The sequence below is a fragment of the Acipenser ruthenus genome, chromosome 51 (genome assembly GCF_902713425.1).
Source record: "Acipenser ruthenus chromosome 51, fAciRut3.2 maternal haplotype, whole genome shotgun sequence".
Classification (NCBI taxonomy): Eukaryota; Metazoa; Chordata; class Actinopteri; order Acipenseriformes; family Acipenseridae; genus Acipenser; species Acipenser ruthenus.
In genome coordinates this window covers 1,818,627-1,841,573 of record NC_081239.1, presented here as the reverse complement: position 1 = coordinate 1,841,573, position 22,947 = coordinate 1,818,627, and the positions used below count along the sequence as shown (strand labels likewise).

The 22,947-nt window shown below is 40.3% G+C and overlaps 2 protein-coding genes across 2 annotated transcripts; one reads left to right on the top strand and one right to left on the bottom strand.

The window, feature by feature from the left end:
* Nucleotides 1-3,131: 3,131 nt before the first annotated feature.
* Nucleotides 3,132-9,026, top strand: LOC131722801 (homeobox protein SIX6-like). Its single transcript, XM_059015949.1, has 3 exons — nt 3,132-4,017; nt 6,521-6,684; nt 7,283-9,026. Exons 1-3 carry the CDS (start codon nt 3,601-3,603, stop codon nt 7,461-7,463), a joined length of 762 nt encoding a protein of 253 aa, XP_058871932.1. The 5' UTR covers nt 3,132-3,600; the 3' UTR covers nt 7,464-9,026.
* A 706-nt stretch (nt 9,027-9,732) lies between these two features.
* LOC117398510 (heterogeneous nuclear ribonucleoprotein L-like) lies at nt 9,733-20,671 on the bottom strand. Its single transcript, XM_059015948.1, has 13 exons — nt 20,428-20,671; nt 19,410-19,528; nt 18,475-18,691; nt 18,029-18,114; nt 17,338-17,434; nt 16,359-16,431; nt 15,731-15,793; nt 15,086-15,324; nt 14,209-14,330; nt 13,475-13,676; nt 12,571-12,628; nt 11,626-11,718; nt 9,733-10,670 (listed from the first exon to the last, which is right to left on the bottom strand). The coding sequence occupies exons 1-13, from the start codon at nt 20,464-20,466 to the stop codon at nt 10,612-10,614; spliced, it is 1,467 nt and encodes a 488-aa protein (XP_058871931.1). The 5' UTR covers nt 20,467-20,671; the 3' UTR covers nt 9,733-10,611.
* Nucleotides 20,672-22,947: the final 2,276 nt, after the last annotated feature.

Here is a 22,947-nt window from a genome sequence, read left to right as displayed (position 1 = left end):
ATAAAGCTCTCTGTGTTTCTACCACACTGCAGTGTGAGCTCAATGATACAGGGACCGAACAAGCAGACTGAACAAGCGGGTAGCGAGAGTCATTGACAATGCTGTTCTCATACCTGAATCTCCCACTCCCCAATGCAAATGCTTCATTGTTGGAGGCCTGTGGCTCTTCTCAAAAGCAGGGTGGCTCCCAAGTGAATATTCAGTAGCTGTGCCAGCAGGATAATAAGGAAAGCTGAGCCCAAACCATGGGGCTGAACACAGGGGTCCTTCTGGGAGACAGCACTAGGGGAGGGGTCCTGCTGACAGAGACACACCTGCACTGGGACACTGGCACTAAGCAGCTTGTGAGCTGTAACTTTTGCATAAATCTCTAAATGGAAACGGTAAAATGGTGACAGGTATTGATACAGAACTGGTGTGCAGCAAAGGTAATTGCGTCCTAAAGCTGAGGGAACACGAAGCCACTTTGTGGCTTGGAACTTGGTTTCAGGAGACAAAGTTTCAGCAAGTTGACAGCACAGTAATTTATTGTACAAAAAGAAAATAAATAAACTTGTTTTAATGTTCTGTTTTAACTTCCTGGACCATGGCTATTTAATTTTGTATTTATTTTTTGGAATTTAATTTATGTTGGAAGCCAAAGTAGCCTTTTTAAGTTCCACAAGTCCCTTGTGTTTTGATTAATTCATTTTTATCACTAAAACACAATGTTTAATTTTTAAATGATTGTGTTATTATATACTTATTTTTAACCTCTTCAGAGTTTCTACAGCTTCAATGAATTGAAGAAATAAAATGTCCCGTTTTTTCTCTCTGGATATCTGTTAACTCTAGATTAGTGAGTGATACTCATTTTGGGAGAATTAGAAGCTCACAGTTGGTGGTGTCTAATTAAAGAATGACTCGCATCCTCGTTAAGATTATCTGCAAACGAGCACAGCTGGCCTACACATTTATTTGCTTATTTATTCCAGGGAGAACTTGCTTTCACTTTTCAATTTCTTTCAGACTCTAAAGGAATTCTGTTCCGTCACACTTTAATGGGCAGTTTAGATTTCTCACAACTAGCTTACTGACATGTGAACGTATATATTGTGATTTTTATTATTAATGGGCATTTTAATAAGAACATAAAATTGGGAGGGAAAAACAAAAAACGGACCATTTGAAATTAGAGTATTTTTTTATTGGAATCAAAAAACATACTTCAAGTGAATTCTGTATGCTTGCCCTTTCGGAATACACATTGTCTATTAGACCCAGTCAACGAACCAGCAAAGTGTGGCCTTTAAGAGCTAGACTTACTACTGAAAGGCCATTCCTTCTAACAAATGCATCAGAACACCTCAAGATTTGTCGTTGTATATCCTGTTGATATACCTCCCTGCATGAAAACCTCTGGGTGTGAGAATCAGTGTTATAGAAGCAATAGGCACTCGTGTGTGAACTTTGTGCTTTTAATTAGGCATCTTAAACAACTTCTAAAATGCATTTGACCATGTATGGCTCTGTGTTCCTTTTCTCGTACTATTTCAAATTAATTGCATGTGTGGCCTATTAAAGTCATCAATTAAATTAGATAATCGCTAATTTGCCTATTTTGACAACTTTTACAAGATTTCCAGTTCCAGTGGCTTGACTTCATCTGCACAACAAATCACAACTACAGAAGCAATGGGGTGTTCTGATACAGAAGCAACGGGGTGTTCTCATAAATGTGCTCACTGCTGTATTTATGATCTCTGCTATGTTAAATGTAAAAACTGCTCAAATGTTCTTTGCTTAGTACAAATATTTAAAACGATGCTTATTGAAACTCAGGGTAACTGTCTGAGTAATTTCCAGTGCCTCAGTATTTGCATTCTAATAGTCAGTCTTCTATTTACTAAGCTCCCCTCAAAGTTTTTAATTAGAGTCCTGATTCTACAGCCACTGTATTGACAAGCTTGTCGGAAGGTTGCGTATTCACAGATCTTTTACAATGGTTAGCTTGCATGCAGGCACTACTCAAAGCATTGGGTAATGAGACTGCCATTCAGCAAACACAGAACCTGCCCATTAACCAACACTGTGGGTCATTCAACACTAATGACTCTCACACAAAGTAAAGCACGGGGTTACATCATAACCCCCTGGAGTGCATAAACTAAAGATGGAAAGCAGATCTGTTTTTCTATGGAGTACATATCATATATACTAGAGTAGGCAACCTTGGCACTTCCAATGCATTCCATTGCAGGACTTTGTTCCAACAGAGGTCAATTAGACAATGAAGGATCTGGTTGGAACAAAGTCCTGGAATGGAATGGACTGGACATGCCAAGGTTGCCTACCCCTGATAGATAAACTTAGAATTGCGTTCCCATTTGTACTATGCATTTACCGTAGTTTACCATGTGATTTATTTATTTATTTATGTGTATATGCTTTACCATACCTTTCTGTGCTTTACAATGCGTACTTCTGCTTTAGCATGCTTTCACTGTGCTTTATTAGACTTTGCTGTGCTTTTGCTTTGGGGCAGTTTTATATATAGACAATTTACTAATTTGCCTAGTTTGACAATTTTTCCAGTTCCGAGATTTTCAGTTCCAGTGGTTTGAGTTCATCTGCACAACAAATTAACACAACAGAAGCAATGAGGTGTTCGAATGAATTTGCACACCACTGTACATACACAACAAAATAAGAAAATATGCGAACGAGAGGAGGCGATTCGGTCAGTCTGTGTTCGTCCAGTTCCTAGAAATGGATTAATCTTAAAACTTTGCAAAGTTGAGTCTTAACGGATCCCAGTGATTCTGCCTCAACAACACGACTAAGTACAAATTCCATCCCTTCCCCACTCTCTGTGTGAAGAAGTGTCTCCTTCCCTCTGTCCACTTAATTTCCAATTGGATCCTCTGGTTCTGGTTGGATTATCTATGCCAACTACTTTTAAGATTTGTATCTAGTCACGATGAGCGAGTGAATGGGATATTTGATTATATTAACGTGGATTCGAATGTTGACCTGCAAAACCTGTTAGTAACTGGTCTTGCAGAATGAACAATTATTTCTACAGTCCCTCTAGTTTCAGCTAAGCCTAACAAACAGATCAAGCCGATGTGACTTCACTAGAGCCCCTGCTGAGGAGCTAATGACCGGGAGAGGTAATCCCTGTGCCTCCTCCCACAGGGCAATCAGGAGAGCTAATGGGACCTCTTATATAAATACAGGTAGTGAAGAGGGACGTACGTATCATCATTATTTTTTACTACAGGACAGAGTTCCTCTGTAGCTAACTCTGGGCAACAAGACTTTGGAATTCCTTGGAGAAACTTGGCTTAGCCTTTCAAAGAAAACGTGCTTAACCATATCACCTTTTTCACGAGAAAGCCTTTTTGTTTTAGATTGTAACGGCTTGGACTTTAAGGGCCAGGATTATCGTTCGGCGCGAACAAAAGGACATAGATTTTTTAAGAAAATTGGATTCCAAAGCAGGATCGCTCCTGTCTTCTTAAAACCGCTTTGGAAAATGAGTAACTGATGAGTTAAGATTATTATTATTTTTTTTTTGGCATACAGACACTTTTATTTTGTTTGCTCAGTTTCGGAGCTATGTTCCCCCTCCCTGGTTTACCCATCTTCACCCCTGACCAGGTGGCTCGGGTCTGTGAGAATCTCGAGGAGACAGGAGATATTGAGCGCTTGGGGCGGTTCCTCTGGTCTCTGCCCACGCCCGTGCCAGGCTCTGCCAGCGATGCCCTGAACCGCCACGAGTCAGTCATGCGTGCTCGGGCGCTGGTGGCTTTTCATAGTGGCAATTTTGAAGCTCTGTACCAGATTCTGCAGAACCACCGCTTCACCCGAGATTCCCACGGCAAGCTGCAGGCCCTGTGGCTGGACGCCCACTACCGAGAGGCTGAGAGACTCAGAGGGCGCCCCCTAGGGCCCGTAGAGAAGTACCGCATCCGCAAGAAGTTCCCTCTGCCCCACACCATCTGGGACGGAGAACAGAAGACTCACTGCTTCAAGGTAAAGCCAGTTCTCCATTTTTAGGTCCCCTTTATAAAAGTTACTACGCATTTACCATACAGCTATGGCCAAAAGTGTTGCATCACCTAGAATTTTAGGATTGAAATATAATAAAAATAAAAAATAAACTATATGAACATAATCTAAATCATATTTAACATCATGAAATCAAAGAAACTGCAAAATGATATTGTAAGTCTACCGGTAGCCATAATAGTAGTACAGTATTTTACGTTAGATTTCAAAATGTCACATTTTTCAATTTGTCAGTCTTTTTGTTACGTATATGGAAAACTACAAAGTGGTGTGCAATTCACTGTGTTAACGTAACATTATTCAGCAGGTTTCATTCGACTTTATGAAGCACGATGAGTTCATTCTATAGGGTTATTCAAAACTTTTGTCCAGAGCTGTAGTTGGCTTGCCATGTTTTTTTTTTAATATGCTTTGTCATACCTCTGGGTGTGAGAATTTTAATTGTTGGTCAGTAACCCGTGTGTGAAAATGTTAGACCTCTGTGCTTTAATTAGGCATCTTAAACAACTTCTAAAGTCTCCTGCATTTTACCATGTGTGGCTGTGTGTTCCTTTTCTCTTATAAATGAATTGCATGTGTGGCTTATTAGTCATCAATTAAATTAGACATAATCACTAATTTGCCTATTTTGCCAGATTTTTAGCTCCAGTGGTTTGATTTCATCTGCGCAACAAATCAGAACTACAGAAGCAATGGGGTGTTCTAATACAGAAGCAACGGGGTGTTTATTATTATTATTATTATTATTATTATTATTATTATTATTATTATTATTATTATTATTATTATTGTTGTTGTTTCTTAGCAGACGCCCTTATCCAGGGCGACTTAGTCATAAACAAAAATACATTTCAAGAATCACAGTACAAGTAATAATACAATTAAGAGCAAGATAAATACAATGACTTTGGTTCTAGGAAGTACAAGTATGACAAAATACGATTCAATAACTGAGCAGATAAGTGTCAGTGATAGTTACATCAGGATATAATTAAATACAAAATACTACAGATTAAATAACACTTGACAGATTACAGTACTCTAAAGTATAGGATTAAATGCAAAAAAAAATTATGGTTTAAGACAATTTGCATCTACAATGATATGATAATAGTGCAAGGATAGCGCATCAGCTGAGGATCCAGTAACATGGTGCTGAGGTCAGGCAAGTCCAGTGCAGAGCAGGAGGGGCGGATCAGGAGATCTACCAGTGCAGTCTAGTTCATAGACATTTTATTCACTATATAATTGGGCTCCCTGCATGAATGCTTTGTCCAGTCTGCTCACCTCACTGAAAAAATACACCACTGCACTTGAGAAGCTACAGAGAACTAGGCTGATCCCAGGACTCAATGCGCTATGAGAACAGGTAGAAGTCTTCAAAGACACTGGGGAAAAAAAAACTAGCTGAAACGTTTGTCTAAGAATGTAGTAAGTTTCTTTTTGTATTCCCATATTACAGTAGTCTGTTTCATAACCCTTTTGTACAATAAGTTTTTGAATGTGTCACACACTGCCCTCTTGTGGTACTGCCGGTAATTGCAGGTGGAGCTGGCGTGCTTTACCAGTTCTCATCACCTGATACCCGGAGCTCCCTAAGCTTCTTTACCAATCGTTACCAATGTGTCGCTGGCTTAGAATGATCCACAAACACCGCTTAATATGAAAGCAGATTACTCCCTGTGGCAGCTTTAGCTGGTCTCAGTAGATTAAAACATTATGATTGTGACTTCAGAGAGAGAATTAAATTAAGGGTATGACTGCTATGAATTTGAGTAGTCGCCAGTTTAAAAAAAAAAAAAGAAATTTAAATTGCTGCTAACAAAATCCGATTGGTTATTGACAGGAAAGAAGCCAGTGAATGAGTTGGGGTAAATTTCACCCTCCAGGTAACACAGGAAGTGCAAGAGTCTAAAAACATGGCTTGTAAATCGAGATTTCTTTAACTTACCAGATATCAAGTTTTAAAATGTTGTTCTTTCGAAACTGCACATTCAAGACCTATCTAGTGAATGGATGTGCCTGGCGGAGAGCGTGTATGGAGCTGTTGTGTTAAGTGCTGTCTTGCATCATGTATTTGATAATGTCTGGCGCTCTATTTGTGAAGGTTACGGAACGCTTTGCTGTTTGCACGCTGTATTTTAAACTGCTTAGGATTTATTTATTTATGTCTTGAAATATCATTTATATGCTAATGGATTGCAACCACAACTAAAGAGATTAGTCAATGGGCAGTGTCTGAGGTGGACTGTCACTTTTCTATTTGACTCCCAGTTTAAATTCATGTCGCATTGTTATAAAAAAAAAAATGCTACTACTAGAAACTTGCACATTAGCACTTCCTGTGCTGTAGGTCATTGTATCCTGGTATTTTCCAGAGCGTTACAGTGGCATTGATTTATCTGATTCATTCAAAGAAGATATTCAAAGTTATGACAGTAACTCCTATTGTTTGTGTGTTTTATAGGAGCGAACTCGGAGTATGCTGAGGGAATGGTACCTGCAGGACCCCTACCCCAACCCCTCCCGAAAACGACACCTCGCCCAGGCCACCGGCCTCACCCCCACACAGGTGGGCAACTGGTTCAAGAACCGACGGCAACGAGATCGCGCAGCTTCAGCTAAAAACAGGCAAGTGGATTGAAACCTCGCATTGCTCTCCCTCTTTCTGCCATTTAACAGCTTTTTACACCACAATGCACTCGAGCGACGTGCACTGTTAGGTGCTTGATTTTTACATTCTCAAATGTAAATGTCGGTGGCAGTGTTTACGCAGAGCTTTTCCATGTTAACACAACAGCAACGCCTACAGCAGTGTGCAAATTTATTCTAACACCCCGTTGCTTCTGTAGTTGTGATTTGTTGTGCAGATGAAATCAAACCGCTGTGACTGAAAATCTTGGAAAATTGTCAAAATAGGCAAATTTAATATTGATCTAATTTAATTGATGACTTTTTTAGGCCACGCATGCAACGAGTCAACGGTAAAATGCATGAGACTTTTTAGAAGTTGTTTAAGATGCCTAATTAAACCACAAAGTGGTCTAACATTTTCACACGAGGGCCTATTGTTTCTGTATCGCTGATTACTGAGTGGAAATTGAAATTCTTACACCCTGAGGTTTTCATGCAGGTAGGTATATAATGGATATGAATGACAAAGATGCCTATTTGTTTTGCATGTGAAGATTTGGGGGTAATTATATGAACCCCTCTCTCTGGTTCCCAGGTTGCAGCAGGACTCCAGCCTCCTGTCCTCTGGTTCCCAGGACTGTCACCCCCACCTCCAGCAGGGGTCCCCCCCTCAGCCAGGGAGCCCCGAGACCAGCGACTGCAGCACCGGCACAGAGCAGCGTGGGACCTCCACCCCCAACATCTCTGTGTGCAGCGACAGCGACTTCGACCCCTGAGACCCCCGGACCGCCAGGACCGGCATTGGAAAGGGGCGGTGAATGAGACTTCATACAGTGTGGCTTACAGGACAGCTCTTTCTCTGCAGCCCAGCCTCGGACTGGAAAGTGCAGCACATTTTACATCTCTTGACGGTGGAATGAAATGTTATGTTGAGGAAGCACCTGCTGATCGATCTCCTCCACTGTGACTGAAACGGGCTTGAAACAAGGAAGCTGCTTCTGTAAATCAGTCATGTGAGGGAACCCTTCTAAAAGTTTCCCATGGTAAAAGTTTGATAAAGCACAGTGAAAGTATGGTACAGCACAGGTAAGCATTGTAAAGCACAGAGAGGTAAAGTAAAGCATAGGTAAGCATTTTAAAGCACAGAGAGGTATGGTAAAACATAGACAAGCATTGTAAAGCACAGAGAGGTATGATAAAGCATAGGGAAGCATTGTAAAGCACAGAGAGGTATGATAAAGCATAGGGAAGAATTGTAAAGCACAGAGAGGTAAGGTAAAGCATAAGCAAGCATTGTAAAGCACAGAGACGTCTGGTAAAGCATATTAAGAAACATGGCAAACCATGGTACGTTATGCTAAATGTATACTATAACCTTGGGTAAAGCTTACTGTGGTAAACTTTTATAAGGAACAGCCCGTTTACAGGGCTGCAGTTTCTTTTTCCAGGAAAAGACTCCATTGTGGCTCAAACAATGGAGTCAACCCCCTGTGTAAACTATACACCAGAAGAGCCAAGATGGCTGACATAAGGCTGCAGTTTTTTCTTCCAGAAGAGCTGTTCACTGCTCTACAAGCTTCTAGTCCAGGGCTTCCCAACCCTGGTCCTGGGGGACCCTGTGTCTTCTGGTTTTCATTCCAACTGAGCTCTCAATTACTTAACTAAACCCTTACTTGAACTAATAAATTGCTTAATTAGACCTTTTTAATTGTTCTCATCTCCTAAAAAGTTGCAGATTTCAAGTTACTTTTGACATTTTATAGTTAACTTGAAATCTCCAACTGTTTAAAAGCTGAAAACAATTAAACCGGTCTAATTACGCTAATGATAGTTCAATTAAGGGTTCAATTAAGTAATGGAGAACACAGTTGGAATGAAAACCTGAAGACACAGGGGGCATGAACTGACCGAACATGTTGGCTATCTGGTTAATGCAGGTTTAACTTCTCAAGTATCTGGTGACAGAACAGTCATGCTTTTGATTTATTAATGACCCTGTGCCTTTTAAGGACAGGGAGTAGGCGTGGCTAACTGGTCACATGGCTGTCCATCAAAATGACTGACACGCTTACCTCCTAACGGAACACGCCTCCATAGATTTTTTTGGAGGACAAAAAAAAAATAAAAAATGCAACCATTTTTTTTTCTTTTTTGTATATATCTATTGTAAATACTTAAAATAAATGAATTATTTTTATCCAAAATTGTGCATGGAGTTATTTAATTTTTGCCACTAATGTTAAAAGGTGAAGTCATACAAAACTACTTTTATTGTAAGATTCAATAAAATACAAAACCGTATATTATACACAGTAGACCCTGACATTGATGCGATACAGCCCTCTGAAATGTCTTTATAATATATAGCGCTAGACCCTGATATTGATGTGATGCAGTCATCTGAAATGTCTTTATAATGTATAGCACTAGACCCTGATATTGATGCGATCCAGCCCTCTGAAATGTCTTTATAATATATAGCACTAGACCCTGATATTGATGGGATACAGCCCTCTGAACTGTCTTTATAATATATAGCACTAGACCCTGATATTGATGCGATCCAGCCCTCTGAAATGTCTTTATAATATACAGCACTAGACCCTGATATTGATGCGATCCAGCCCTCTGAAATGTCTTTATAATATATAGCACTAGACCCTAATATTGATGTGATACAGCCCTCTGAAATGTCTTTATAATATATAGCACTAGACCCTGATATTGATGCGATCCAGCCCTCTGAAATGTCTTTATAATATATAGCACTAGACACTGATACTGATGCGATTCAGCCCTCCGAAATGTCTTTATAATATATAGCACTAGACCCTGATATTGATGCAATCCAGCCCTCTGAAATGTCTTTATAATATATAGCACTAGACCCTGATATTGATGCGATACAGCCCTCTGAAATGTCTTTATAATATATAGCACTAGACCCTGATATTGATGCGATCCAGCCCTCTGAAATGTCTTTATAATATACAGCACTAGACCCTGATATTGATGCGATCCAGCCCTCTGAAATGTCTTTATAATATATAGCACTAGACCCTGATATTGATGCGATCCAGCCCTCTGAAATGTCTTTATAATATACAGCGCTAGACCCTGATATCGATGCGATCCAGCCCTCTGAAATGTCTTTATAATATATAGCACTAGACCCTGGTATTGATGTGATACAGCCATCTGAAATGTCTATAATACATAACAGAACCTGATAGTGATGTGATAGACTCTTGTAAGATAGACAGCGCCATCTAGTGATCAGACACTGCAGAACAAGTTTCCTTTGGTTTAGTTTGCAATACTTGTGTCCACTAGATGGTGCTGGCACTAACTTATATAAATGTGCTCATCTAGCCTATGTTACAGATGTCTATGGCAGGCAACTAGAACTGAAGAACAGATCTAAACTCCTAGCCAAAGCAACACAGGCTTATGAAGAAATAAAGACACAACATTTGGTGTTTTTTTTTTTTTTTTTTTTTTTAAAGAAATCCAAGCTATTTAAAAGATAGGAAAAAATCTAACAAGCTATTTTGAGCTTGGGGGCAGGGAATTACCAGTATACAAAATGAACAGCATACAGTGCAGCGTGATTGAATAGCGACTCTCAGAATAATGAGCTAATAATCTGACTAGATTCTTTTAAATAAAAAACAAAACAAAAACATGGCTCATTTGTACAGAACAAAACCCTTTTTGGCTTCGGTCGCCCCATTTCTATGTGTTTCCACACAGACTGCCGCCTTCCTGGTTTTTAGTTCATGTTGTATTGTCTGGATTCTCTGGGCTGTGGTCACTGCCTGTCCTGTGAATCACACTAAAGCACTGTGCCAGAGTACCGCTTGTATCCAGTTAGTGTTTCCATGTGTCTCCTCCAGTCGGACTGCAATGTCGTGTTTCTTTCTTCTACTCTCTGTCCCCTGCGTTGGAGAAGCACAGCCGCAGGGTGTAGGGAACTTTCTGATCTGCAAAACACCCAGGCTTTTGTTAAACTATAAACCACATATGAAAACTACTGAGAAATACAGTTTGGACGTGATTTCATGTGTCCATTATATTCAGGGTTTAATACGAGATCATGTTTATTTTTAAGTGATGTCGTGTTTTATTACCGGTGATGCAATTTGAAATAAATCCCCAAATAGACTGAACTGAGCATCGTGCTTCCTCAGCAGGTCTCACCGTCCCGTGCTTTAATCACACAGGTTTTTAAAAACTTTTTTTTTTTATCAATGCTTGTTTTAGGGTCCCAGCGATCTCCCCAAATACAATAGTGTCACAAGAACAATTAAACACTTCAACCAATTTTTACACGTGTGTTCATTATCACCAGTACCAGCACTCCAGATAAGGTTTGGGTTCACCTGAGTAATTTACTTTCCAATTTAGTCAATTTAGTGTGAATAAAATGTATTTTGAGTGAGTAAAATGCAACATTACCTTGAAGTCACTTTCAATAAATACTGGACATACTTTAATGCTAACTTATGGGGTGCGCATGAACTACAGCCTTATAGTTTAACTGTAATGTTACTTTGAACTACTGTGCAAAACTTGCAATAAAAACAGAAATAACAATTCTTCTTTACTTTTATTGACCACAAACAATAAGGCTGTGAAGCAAATAAACACAGACTTTTTGATCGCGTGTTTCTAGCGATTACCAGGGCAGGCTACAATTAGCTGTCCCAGGCATTCTGTAGCTACCACACGGAGTATACAGCTAGGACCATACATTCTGCATCACCTAGAATTTTAGAATTGAGACATTTAAAAAAAAATCACAATCTTCAAACAGAAGCTCGCATGTAAAAAGTTGCATGGAAAATTTATGTAAGAACTAGGCGTGCCGACTCTCATCCCTGGTGCAGCGCATGTTAAATGAGTCGAGTGGAAGAGCAACGCTGGACTGGCTCTTACCTGCTTGTCTCATCAGATGGTGGTTCAGCACCACTAGAGCCTCCATTGCTTTAGGGATGGAGTCCCACTCGATCAGCCCAGAACTGCTCTTATCTGTCAGGAGATACAGATACCAGACATTGAGATGTAGTCTGTCTGTGTGTCACACTTCACAGCTTAGCATATACCTCTTGTACCGAGTAGTAGGGGTTGCACCAAAAGAGGACCATGGCACTTAATGGGTTAATAGTTTAACAAATAATTTCCGAGTCGTTTTAAAATGTAGCACAGTGTTACGAAACAGTAGGTTCAGAAGTAGAGCACCAGGCATTATCATATATATTCTAACTCCATCAATTTGACTATTTGTACCTCAACCATTTGACTGTTGTTGTGTCGTTTTACACATGGCACAGCGGTGGCCAAAAGTTTTGCATCACACAGAATTTTAGATTGAGACACAGTGGGGAAAAAAAAAAATATGAACATAATTTAGAAATTTTAATTTAACATCATGTAATCAAAGAAACTACAAAATTATATCGCGAAAGTCTACCGGAAGTCATAATAGCAGTACAGTATTTCATGTTAGATTTTTCAATTTGTCAGTTTTTCGTGAAGTATATGGAAAACTACAAAGCGGTGTGTAATTCAGAATGTTAACGTGACATTATTCAGCAGGTTTCATTTGACTTTATGGAGCAAAATTAGTCAATTCTATATAAAGCTACCAACTGTCCCAATTTTCCCGGGACAGCCCCCTTTTTAGTTTCTATAGGGTGATGCAACACTTTTGGCCACAGCTGAAATTCTATTAGCTTTGCTTGATTCTACTAAGGTTGGTACCTCGTGCAGAATAAAGCCTGTAGCATTTTTAACCTCAGAAATCCTCAGGGTGAGCGCATTACTGGCTGGGTAAGGTAGTAAGTAAGGGTTATTGTGATTTATAAATAAATAAATACTCACTTTTTGGAGGGAAAATCTTACAAGAGCAGAAACTGGGCAGTTTCAGTGAATCACAGACCTAGAAGGAAATAGATCCACACATTATTGAACCAATTAGACACCTCTCTGCTCTCAAACATGAACTCGCTGTCCACAGTGATCCCAGGTAGGATCACCAGAGCTTCAGAGTGAAAAACTGGGACGTTTGCATTTCTTCTTCTTCAATTCATCGATGCCGTTAAAATAATGTATATAATACTAACACAATCATTGGGTGTATTTATTGTGTGTTTGTAAGTATTCAGTCGCTGCCTCTAATCAAGTTGAGAGTGGATTTCTCCCACACTATCAGCTTGGTTAGGTGGAGCCACCGAACATTTACAAACACACAATAGAAAATTCATGCTTCTATTGTCATCTGACCAAAACATGTCAAATGTACAAGTCAGGTTAGAAACAAATAGATCAGCTGTCTGTTCCCCTTTAAGCATGGGATAATGTGAATGCCATAGCAAAACCGGGACAATTTCAAAATGTTTCTGACCGGGACAAAAAAAACCAAGGCTGAAAAATGGGACAAACCCAGTTTTCCAGGGACGTCTGGTAACCCCAGTTGCAGTATTAATTATTGTTTGTTTGTTTAATTAATTAATTAATTAATTAATTAATTAATTAATTAATTAATTAATTAATTAGTCAGTCAGTCAGTCAGTCAGCAAACGCTTACAGTGTTACAGAGACTAGGGGGTGAACTATGCATCTTACAATAAGACCTAGGTTTTACGTGTCATCTGAAGGACAAGGAGGTTAAGAGACTTGCTCAGGGTCACACACAGTGAATCAGTGGCTGAGCTGTGACTGTACTGGGAACCTCAGGTAACAAGCCCCTTTCTTTAACCACTGGACCACCAAGCCGCCAATGTACCTCCTCGAAGTTGTCTGCAGTGACCTCTGGTGGGGCGCTGAAGAAGTGCAGGGTGCGGGAGGGGTGTTGAAAGCGGTTCTTGGCAGTCTTCTCCTGGCTGGTGAAGCGGTTGTTTTTGCTCATGTAGAAGTCCTTGTAACTGCTTGAGCCGTCTTCCAGCTCGAAGGACCTTCCTGGAATGATCTCGGGCTGTTTGGAGACGCTACGGAAGGAAGATCCGCAGAATACAGTGTTGTTTTATGAGCCCAGTATTATTTACCCTGCTCTGCGGCTTTAGGCAAAATGACTAACAGCATTGTCTAGGGCAAAGCATATTGAAAGAAAACTAGTAAAATAAAGTCAATGTAAAGTATAACTACTGGGAAAGCATGGGGCAGAACTGCAAAGTCACCATGCACATTGACTGGGGTCAACTTTTATAAGTGACGTTCAGTAAAGAATTGTCTCCCAGACTCACAGTATTATTTTTGGGCTGTTTTTTGCCCACATCTCTGGTCACGTGGTTGCTGTTAATAACTTTATAAACTTAACTTTGCTTTTTTGTGGCGTTCCTGTGAAATGTCACTAAAAAGCAATGATTTGTGTGTGGGGGGGATTTTGGAAAAACAATGCTCTATATTTCTTATCTGCTTCCGTCATGTTCGGTCAATTGCCACTAAATGGCGATGTAACAGGTGCTGGGCTGTGTTGTGGTTTGCGTGTGGTGTTCTGAAACTCTCAGATCAAGCACTCACCACGCTCCGATCTTGCTGTCGAAGATCACACTGTTGTTGAGATGCATCACAGCTCGCTCTACTGCATATTCATCCCCCATCTGGACCATAGCTACACCCGGCTTATTCCTCAGAAACTTCACCTGAAAAACGGGGCCTGGAATCAGTCAAAACATCCCACAGACAGATAATAAATTGGTCAGTAGGGTGTAGGGCTACTATGGGTTGCCAGACAGGGCTGGCTCTGTACTGATCTGTTAAAGGCACGACCGTGTGATTACTGCAGCGAAACGGGAGAGTTACAGGTTCAATTACAAAAGCTGCTGAGATGGGCTGCATGGCCAAAAGTTTTGCATCACCTAGAATTTTAGGACTGAGACATAATTTAAAATCGATATGAACATAATTTAGATATTTTCTGTAACAGCATGTAAAGCGAATAAACTACAAAATGATATCGTTACCGGAAGTCATAATAGCAGTACAGTAGTATTTCATGTTAGATTACGAAATGACGGCTTTTCGTTAAGTATATGGGAAAAACTACAAAGCGGCGTGTAATGCAATATGTTAACGTAACATTATTCAGCAGGTTTCATTCGACTTTATGAAGCAAAATGTATTCTATAGGGTGATGCAAAACCTTTGGCCAGAGCTGTATATGAGTCCCACTGGTGTTTCCCCTCCAGCCTGTGTGATGAATCTCTCCTGTGTAATCAATCTCCCCTGTGTAATCAATCTCTCCTGTGTGATGAATCTCCCCTGTGTGATGAATCTCCCCTGTGTGATGAATCTCCCCTGTGTGATGAATCTCTCCTGTGTGATCAGTCTCTCCTGTGTGATCAATCTCTCCTTTATGATCAATCTCTCCTGTATGATGAATCTCCCGTGTTCTCACCAGCTCCACGTTGCCGAAGACACAGAGCAGGTTGAAGACTCTCTCACAGTTGAACTGGCTGGGCTCCAAGCCGTGCAGCATGAGGACCCTGCCGAGGGCCGGGGGGGGCGGGGGGCCATGGGAGGGGAGGCGGTGCGGCATGGGCAGGCTCAGGAGAGACGGGATGCCAGCTTCAAGCGACTCAGGGTCCCTCATCGACTCTAAAAGGGGTCTGGGGGCGCTGTAATGACCAGGGCGACCTGTGGAAATACATGAGAAAGAGGGATACCGAATAAAAGACAGTAAGTCTCCAACCAAAATTGGAACCACATATCATTTTTATAATAGGTTCCCTACAATATCTGCTAAAACTGCAACTTAGCGAAGGGAAGATCCCAGTAGAGTAATATCATTATTTTATTTGCCAGCCCTTCTTTCATTTAAAAAAAAAATCATAATCCACGTGATTCCTACAGTAGTGTGCAAGTTTATATGAACATCTCAAGATTTGTCATGGATATCCTTTCTATACCTGCCTGCATGAAAACCTCAGGGTGTGAGAATTTCAGTTTCCGCTCAGTAATCAGTGATATTGAAGCAGATACTCGTGTGAAAATGTTGTCACTAAACAGATAAGTGTTAAAGATATGAATTGAATATTCTTACCGTAGACCGCAGCGTGGAAAGCAGAGGGGTGATGGCCAAGCAAGGCGGGCCTGGTCTGTGCTTCTGAAATCACAAACGTCACTGAATTACAGCTCTGTGACTCCAGAACAGGGAATTATTGATAAACTGCGCGTTCATCTTCATGGAGAGGGGAGGGGAACAGATTCGTGATACAGACATCAGCGTTATCCATTACTAATGCTGCAGATTGTGAAACGTCATTTAACAATCAATGCCATTAATCAACTGGGGAAAGTCTTCGGTAATTCAGCAGTGAACCTACAGCTCTGGCCAAATGTTTTGCATCACTCTATAGAATGAACTCATTTGACTTCATAAAGTCGAATGAAACCTGCTGAATAATGTCATGTTAACATATTTAATAACATATCGCTTTGTAGTTTTCCATATACTGGAAAAACTGGACATTTTGCAATCTAAATACTGTACTGCTATTATGGCTTCCGGTAGACTTTTTTGCAATATCATTTTGTAGTTCCTTTGATTACATGATGTTAAATAAAAGATCTCAATAATGTTCATATTTATATATATTTTTAAATGATGTCTCTCAGTCCTGCAAGGCGTTTGTCCATAGCTGTAACTGTAGGTGGAAGGAGAGTTTGACCTGCTTTATAGAAGGGAGGGACGGTGTAATCTCGCGTCTCGCTGTCGTTCTTCAACACGCTGAGTTTCGATGGCTGGGGAGAGAGAGGCAGACTCAATACGAGAGCTTCATTGCAAGCAGCACTGCAGATGCAACGTTACCTTGAAGTCGTGAGCACTTCCAATATATACTGTACACACTTTAATGCTAACTTATGGGGCGTGCATGAACTACAACCTTACATCTGAACTGTAATGTTACTTTGAACTACTGTACAAAAACTCGGTCTTAAATAAAAATAAAAACAACACTTATTCTTACAATATGGGTGTCCGACAAATAAACACAGAAACAGAACATACATATACACACTGCTGTGCAAAAGTCTTAGACATGTTGCATTTTTCTACTCTGATGCATTATGAGCATCAACAATTTACTCAAAGCCTCCACTAGTGTTTTCTACCATTATAACAACCTTGACTTGCATAAAGAAGGAAAAACATTGAGTGAAATAGCTCCCATCGCTCGATTTTCAAGGTGTGGTATCCGAAGCATAATCAACAAGCACAGAGAAACATCATCTGCAAGGACTGGAAGACCCAAAAAGCTGTCTAACAAGGATGAGCGATACTTGAAGATAATAGCCTTAAGGAATAGAAAGAAGACAAGCATTGACAACGTTGTTCCATAGTCCAATTTCTGTGTTCTTGTGCATATTTTACCCTTTTAGTCTTGTTCCCCTTTCTTAACAGAGGTATTCTTACTGCAACACATCCTTTAAGTCCTGACTTCAAGAGTGACCATCATACTGTTGATTTGCAACTCTTTCCAAACACTGAATATTGTATTTATTATATAGATTCCAAAAAATCGTTTGACAGTTTGGTTGTTCTTCTCATGTGATATCTGATTAATAAAGTGGTTGTGGATTGCTCCTGTAGTCGGAGCTCCCTGTGTGAGTGCCACGGCCCGCGCTTGTACAGTGTGCTGCTGGTACCTTAGCAAACTCGATCCGCAGTGAACAGCAGCCCGAGAAGAGTTCTGCTCCTTGCAGAACCGCTCTCACCGCCTGGGCCGTCTCCACACAGTCAAACCTGCAGACAGCTGTTAAGAAGAACCTGAAACCCGGCTTGGTTTCCAATCAGGGTTAGAAACTCACACTAGCCCTGCTGCTGCTGCACCCAGTCCTGGGGTTCAGAACTCCCCTCAATGAAGTCTATTATGATTATTAATATTGAAATGATCAGGAGCCAGGAGTTTGAGCAGGGTTAGAAACTCACACTAGCCCTGCTGCTGCTGCTGCTGCACCCAGTCCTGGGGTTCAGAGCTCCCCTCAATGAAGTCTAGTATGATTATTAATATTGAAATGATCAGGAGCCAGGAGTTTGAGCAGGGTTAGAAACTCACACTAGCCCTGCTGCTGCTGCTGCACCCAGTCCTGGGGTTCAGAACTCCCCTCAATGAAGTCTAGTATTATTATTATTAATATTGAAATGATCAGGAGCCAGGAGTTTGAGCAGGGTTAGAAACTCACACTAGCCCTGCTGCTGCTGGTGCTGCTGCACCCAGTCCTGGGGTTCAGAACTCCTCTCAATAAAAAGCTGTCCTCTGATTCGCACATTTTCTCACACAACTTATTAAACAGATATAAAACAGAAAGGGAAATGGACTGTGTTTGTAAAGGATATTCCACCATGGCTTGGAGACCGTTTCTTCGGAATATAACAATCCTCAAGACTTCACCGTAAGGACAGCAGATCAGATACAACATGTCCTGAAAAATAAAAACCACTATCACTGCATGGATAGATCAGCCCATAGCAGGGATGGAAGCAAGACTCCCGTTGCATAGCAGTGCGATCCATTCCTGGTTTTACTGTGTTTAATAAGACACACTGGAACTTGTTACCTTACACTGTGGCTGACCAAGCTCGTAGTAAAACCTGGAATGGGTGAATCTGCTATGCAACAGGAGTCTTATTTCCATCCCTGGTATAGCAGTAAATCATTTCTGAAGGAGCAGGATTGCACTAACAAACTTCTAGTGCAAATGTGTAGTCCTTTTGAAGGGATTTAAAAAAAAAGCCCAGCATTGATGAGATGTGGACAGGGGCTGCAGTCTGCAGGCACTCACAGTGGTGACGGGGTAGAGTGGGTTCAGCACAGTGAACAGCAGGACGTGGTTGGGCTCTCTCCCGCTCTCCGCCCTCTCGTTGATCTGGCTGCTGGTGGAGAAGCTCAGGAAGACCAGCTGTCCAGAGATTGTGACCTCTGACTCCACACAGTCCTCCGCGGCCGACAAGCTCTCAAACTCCACCAGGGCCTGATTCCTGGGCAGTAGCCGGACATTACTGTAAAGGACGAAACACACTCGCTGTTGACTAGAACCTCAGAGTTATGAACAGCCAACTTCCGAGGTGACCACTCTAGCGAACACCCCACTTTCAGCCGGGAGTGTGCAATCACTCACCCATGCATGCAATGCACAGATAGGCGCTCCTGCAAGAGGCGTGCTGGTCATAGAGAAGCAACATTACTGTGCCAACAAATGTATCCAGACAGAGGTGAGGCCGATTTCAAAGCAAGTACGGGCAATTTTACTGGAAACATTTTAGTTTTAAAGAAAGCAGAGTTTGTTTGTTTTTAAGCCAAAGGAGGCTGAATGACTGAGCAAGCTGTACAAATGCATTCTGTTTAAAAACCAGCAGAACGTTATCCCAGGTTTTCCTGGATGTTTAAATCTGTGTTTTTGCTCCAGTTCCAATTTCAACAGTGAGTTAAATATGTACAGTTCCGGGTTTAAAGTCTGTCAAATCTGAACACTGTGAGTGTTGCATGACTGTGCTGTATCCTTGTTCTCCAGATTGAGGGTGTAGATAGCAGGTGTGAACATTTATTACAACCATTGAAAACTCAGTTTCAGAGTTACAGACATTTCAGAACTTACAAGCTGCTTCCATTCCCAAGGGATCCGGAACTGTGTTAGATTTCTTTCAGAATTACTGTGCAGCGTTTCTCTGCATTCATTGTTGGGTAACACAGCCAGCGTGGACCCGGTTCTACCCGTACCTGACTGCTCCAAAGCCCTGCAGCGCCTCCACCAGCTCCTCCTCCGTGATCGAGTCCAACAGCCCCCTCACGTGGACCACCGGAGACGGGTCCGCTCTGCGATGACCCTCCGCAGAGTCCTGAGGAGAGAATAGAATTGCTAACCAGGACTGTATGTAACAGTTAAGGAATGCAGGATATAAACGCTGTGTTTTAATGCTCTTATAAAAGTCAAGCAAACAGACACACCCATAGCAGCAATGCAATCTGATAGCACCCTGTAACGACACTGCAGTAGCAATAGCGTGATTACAATATGTATTAATCTATTTATATAGGGCGAGGGTTATGGGACGTCCTGGGAAAACTGAAATTCTCACAGTTTTAAGTATTTTTTTTTTTTTTTAATCGCGGTTGGAACAGCGCAGTTGTCAAAACATTCCCTGTGGGAAACACTCTCGTTGATTTACTTTTAAACACGTCACTTGGTTTCACTTTCAGGTAACAATAAATGCTATTTAAACGTTCTAATTATTATAACTTCTAACCCTTGACTAACCATTTTAAATATATAACCGATAACTGTTACAAATTGTTGAATTGTTTCGGTTTTTATATTATATTCACTTTAAAAAAAAAGTACAAAACACTGTAGCAGTGCGCTCAGAAATTTGACAGCAGAGTTATTAGGGTTAACGCCATTCAAAGATAAAACAAACAGATTTGTGGATCATAATTTTTCATAATTCTGATTATGCGCACATCATATGTTTAAATGGCTATTGCGGGTATATGTGTTATATAAAAAAACTGTACATTTAACATGGTTTGATTACATGACAACATAAAGAAAACGATGTTTTGTGATAATCTGCAAGAAATACAGCCGACGTTTCATTTTGTAATGATTGTGATATATTATATACGGTCATTTTACTGCGGGGTTGTTACTGCGTCAGTGAATTGAAGAAAAAAAAAAAAACATGTACATTTTTTAATATTCTAACAGACTTCCCGAGCACTGCGATAGTTACAGTACCTTGCTCAGAGTTGTTCGGCTGTTTTCCTCACTCTCCATCTTCTCAAACTTTGTGCATGCAGATACAGAACTTCAGACTTCTCAACAGGTGGAGGTTCTGAGTAAACACACGTCACGCTGTACGTCACAGCAACTGTAATCAAACACACTGTTGAGCTGGCATTGTTTACTTAAGCGTGCTGAACAGGTTATGCAAATATTGAATGCGGGAGCATTGTTAGAAACTGCAAGGTGGTTCAGAGACTTGTTAAACTACTTGCTAGGGCAATTATTAACTCTGACAAGAATATGAACTGCGGGAAGGGTCTGATTATAGTCAAGGTGCTTCCTTTTACAAAAGCCAGTAATTCAGGGTTTGGAAATAAGGATACATTTCTGGTTTCCACTATGAGTTTAATAATAAGACACATCTGAGCTTGTTGCCTGGAATGTGGCTGATCAAGCTTGCAGTAAACCTGGAATGGGTGAAACTGCTATGCAACATCTTATTTCCATCTCTGTATTTCTGTTATATTTCGGACAGCTTCTTCCAGTTTTCAAGTGAAGTCCACCAAGACAGGTCGCATTCTAAAAAAATAGGACAGGACCACTGATTTTGTATTTTAAACAGTTTTTAAAAGCAAACAAACAAATAAAATAAAAACACAGCAAACAACGCGTAAATAAATATAAGGAGTTAACGTGGGAGCAAACAGTAACTGTAGAATTATGGGTAATCAAGATATGCAAATGTTAGCTACAAGAGCCAATCAAATCGTGTGAAAGTCGAAAAAATTCACAGCATTTAAAAGTACAGCAACAACTGCATACATGTTTTGCAGAGAGAGTTCATTTAATATTCGTTCTATTCACATGGTACACACACGTCTCTTCATCTTATTAGTGCTGCCCCCTGGTGGTCGATTTGAAGTATCCCTTTTAAAGGGAGCGCTATCCAGCCTTTAAAGTTTAAACTACACTTGACGCATTTGTAGAACTAGAAACATGAGCACGGACCCCTATTCCTGGTGCTCAAGAGCTCTGCAGATATGTAGATGTTTCAAATCAAGAATCATGAAGCCTAATCACTCCCTGCCTGCGACGCTGTGACTGCACTAAATCACCTACAGCACAGGAAGTGACGAGGTGCCAGGGTGGTGTAGTGCAAAAATCTTCAGGAAATAAATAAAGAACCGTAATGACGTCATGATAGGGAACGGTAATGACGTCATGACAGGTTAACAGCTGTGTTCTATGGTTCTCAGTCCAGTTCCATTAAAAAGGTGTTGCCTGTAAATGTTGCTGTTTCTGGCTAGATCACACTTCTGCTTGTTCGCATTTCCATTTGAACTTCATGTTTACAAAGCATTTGATCAGCAGTACATTATAACACAGGAATGCTTTGTTTGTGTTCGCAGAAAAAAAAAGTCTTAGTTTAATCTGAATTGTTTTGTGATTTTTATTATGATAATACAGAAAGATAATCAATTACGTAAAACATTTTTCAATAAAACACTGTATCATTATCATTATTAAAAAGTGCATACAAATACATATATTATTATTATTATTATTATTATTATTATTATTATTATATGAAACACAATCTGATCAGTAGTAAAAACCATGCATAACAACAAATACGGTCTTGCTGTAAATTTTTAAATATTGAAAAATGATATCCATATCTTCTGTTCTAGACTATTTCTGGTTTAGTCTAGAAAAAAAAACCTGATGGATATCAGATATAAAATAGTTATATCTAATGATTTTTCTTTTGAGCGAGTCCATTTGTTTTGCAAGTATTACAAGTTTATTCGACAGCAAAATGTATATTTTTAATATTGAAACGGATACCTCATCCCAGGGTTAACAGAAGTTCTCAATTTGCATGCTTTAGTTTCATGCAGTTCCTGTTCCACTTCCTCGATTGTTAGGAAAGCAGCTAGAAGGGTAATGAACAAGGTGCCAAAGGGACGGGCGGACTTTCCCAAAGGAAGCCTTCAACCAAAACTGGAACCACATATCATTATAATAGAATTATTTAATTTGCCAGGATCCCTTTATTCAAAACAGACTTTGATTTTTTTAAAAAAGTAAAAAAAAATCACAATCCATGTCTTATCTACAGCAGCGTGCATGTTTATATGAACACCTCAAGATGTGTCGTTCATACCATTTCTATACCTGCCTGCATGGAAACCGCTGGGTGTGAGAATGTACATTTCCGCTTAGTAATCAGTGATATAGAAGCAATAGGCACTCGTGTGAAAATGTCAGACCGCTTTGTGCTTTAATTAGTCATCTTGAACAACTTCTAAAAATGATCCTGCATTTTACCATGTGTGGCTCTGTGTTCCTATTTTAAATGAATTGCATGTGTGGCTTATTAAAGTCATCAATTAAATTAGACAGTTACTAATTTGCCTATTTTGACAATTTCCCAAGCTGTTCAGTTCCAGTGGTTTGATTTCATAAGCACAGAAGCAATGGGGTGTTCTAATACAGAAGCAATGGGGTGTTCTAATACAGAAGCAATGG

What these genes read in the sequence shown, in the direction of transcription:
- LOC131722801 (XM_059015949.1), top strand. Translation starts at nt 3,601, where the DNA reads ATGTTCCCCCTCCCTGGTTTACCCATCTTCACCCCTGACCAGGTGGCT. An exon ending in AGAAGACTCACTGCTTCAAG is followed by an intron (nt 4,018 to 6,520) that starts GTAAAGCCAGTT and finishes TGTGTTTTATAG; the next exon opens with GAGCGAACTCGGAGTATGCT. An exon ending in GCAGCTTCAGCTAAAAACAG is followed by an intron (nt 6,685 to 7,282) that starts GCAAGTGGATTG and finishes TCTGGTTCCCAG; the next exon opens with GTTGCAGCAGGACTCCAGCC.
- LOC117398510 (XM_059015948.1), bottom strand. Translation starts at nt 20,466, where the DNA reads ATGGAGAGTGAGGAAAACAGCCGAACAACTCTGAGCAAG. An exon ending in TGCGGATCGAGTTTGCTAAG is followed by an intron (nt 16,432 to 17,337) that starts GTACCAGCAGCA and finishes CTCTCTCCCCAG; the next exon opens with CCATCGAAACTCAGCGTGTT. An exon ending in TAAGATTTTCCCTCCAAAAA is followed by an intron (nt 11,719 to 12,570) that starts GTGAGTATTTAT and finishes ATCTCCTGACAG; the next exon opens with ATAAGAGCAGTTCTGGGCTG.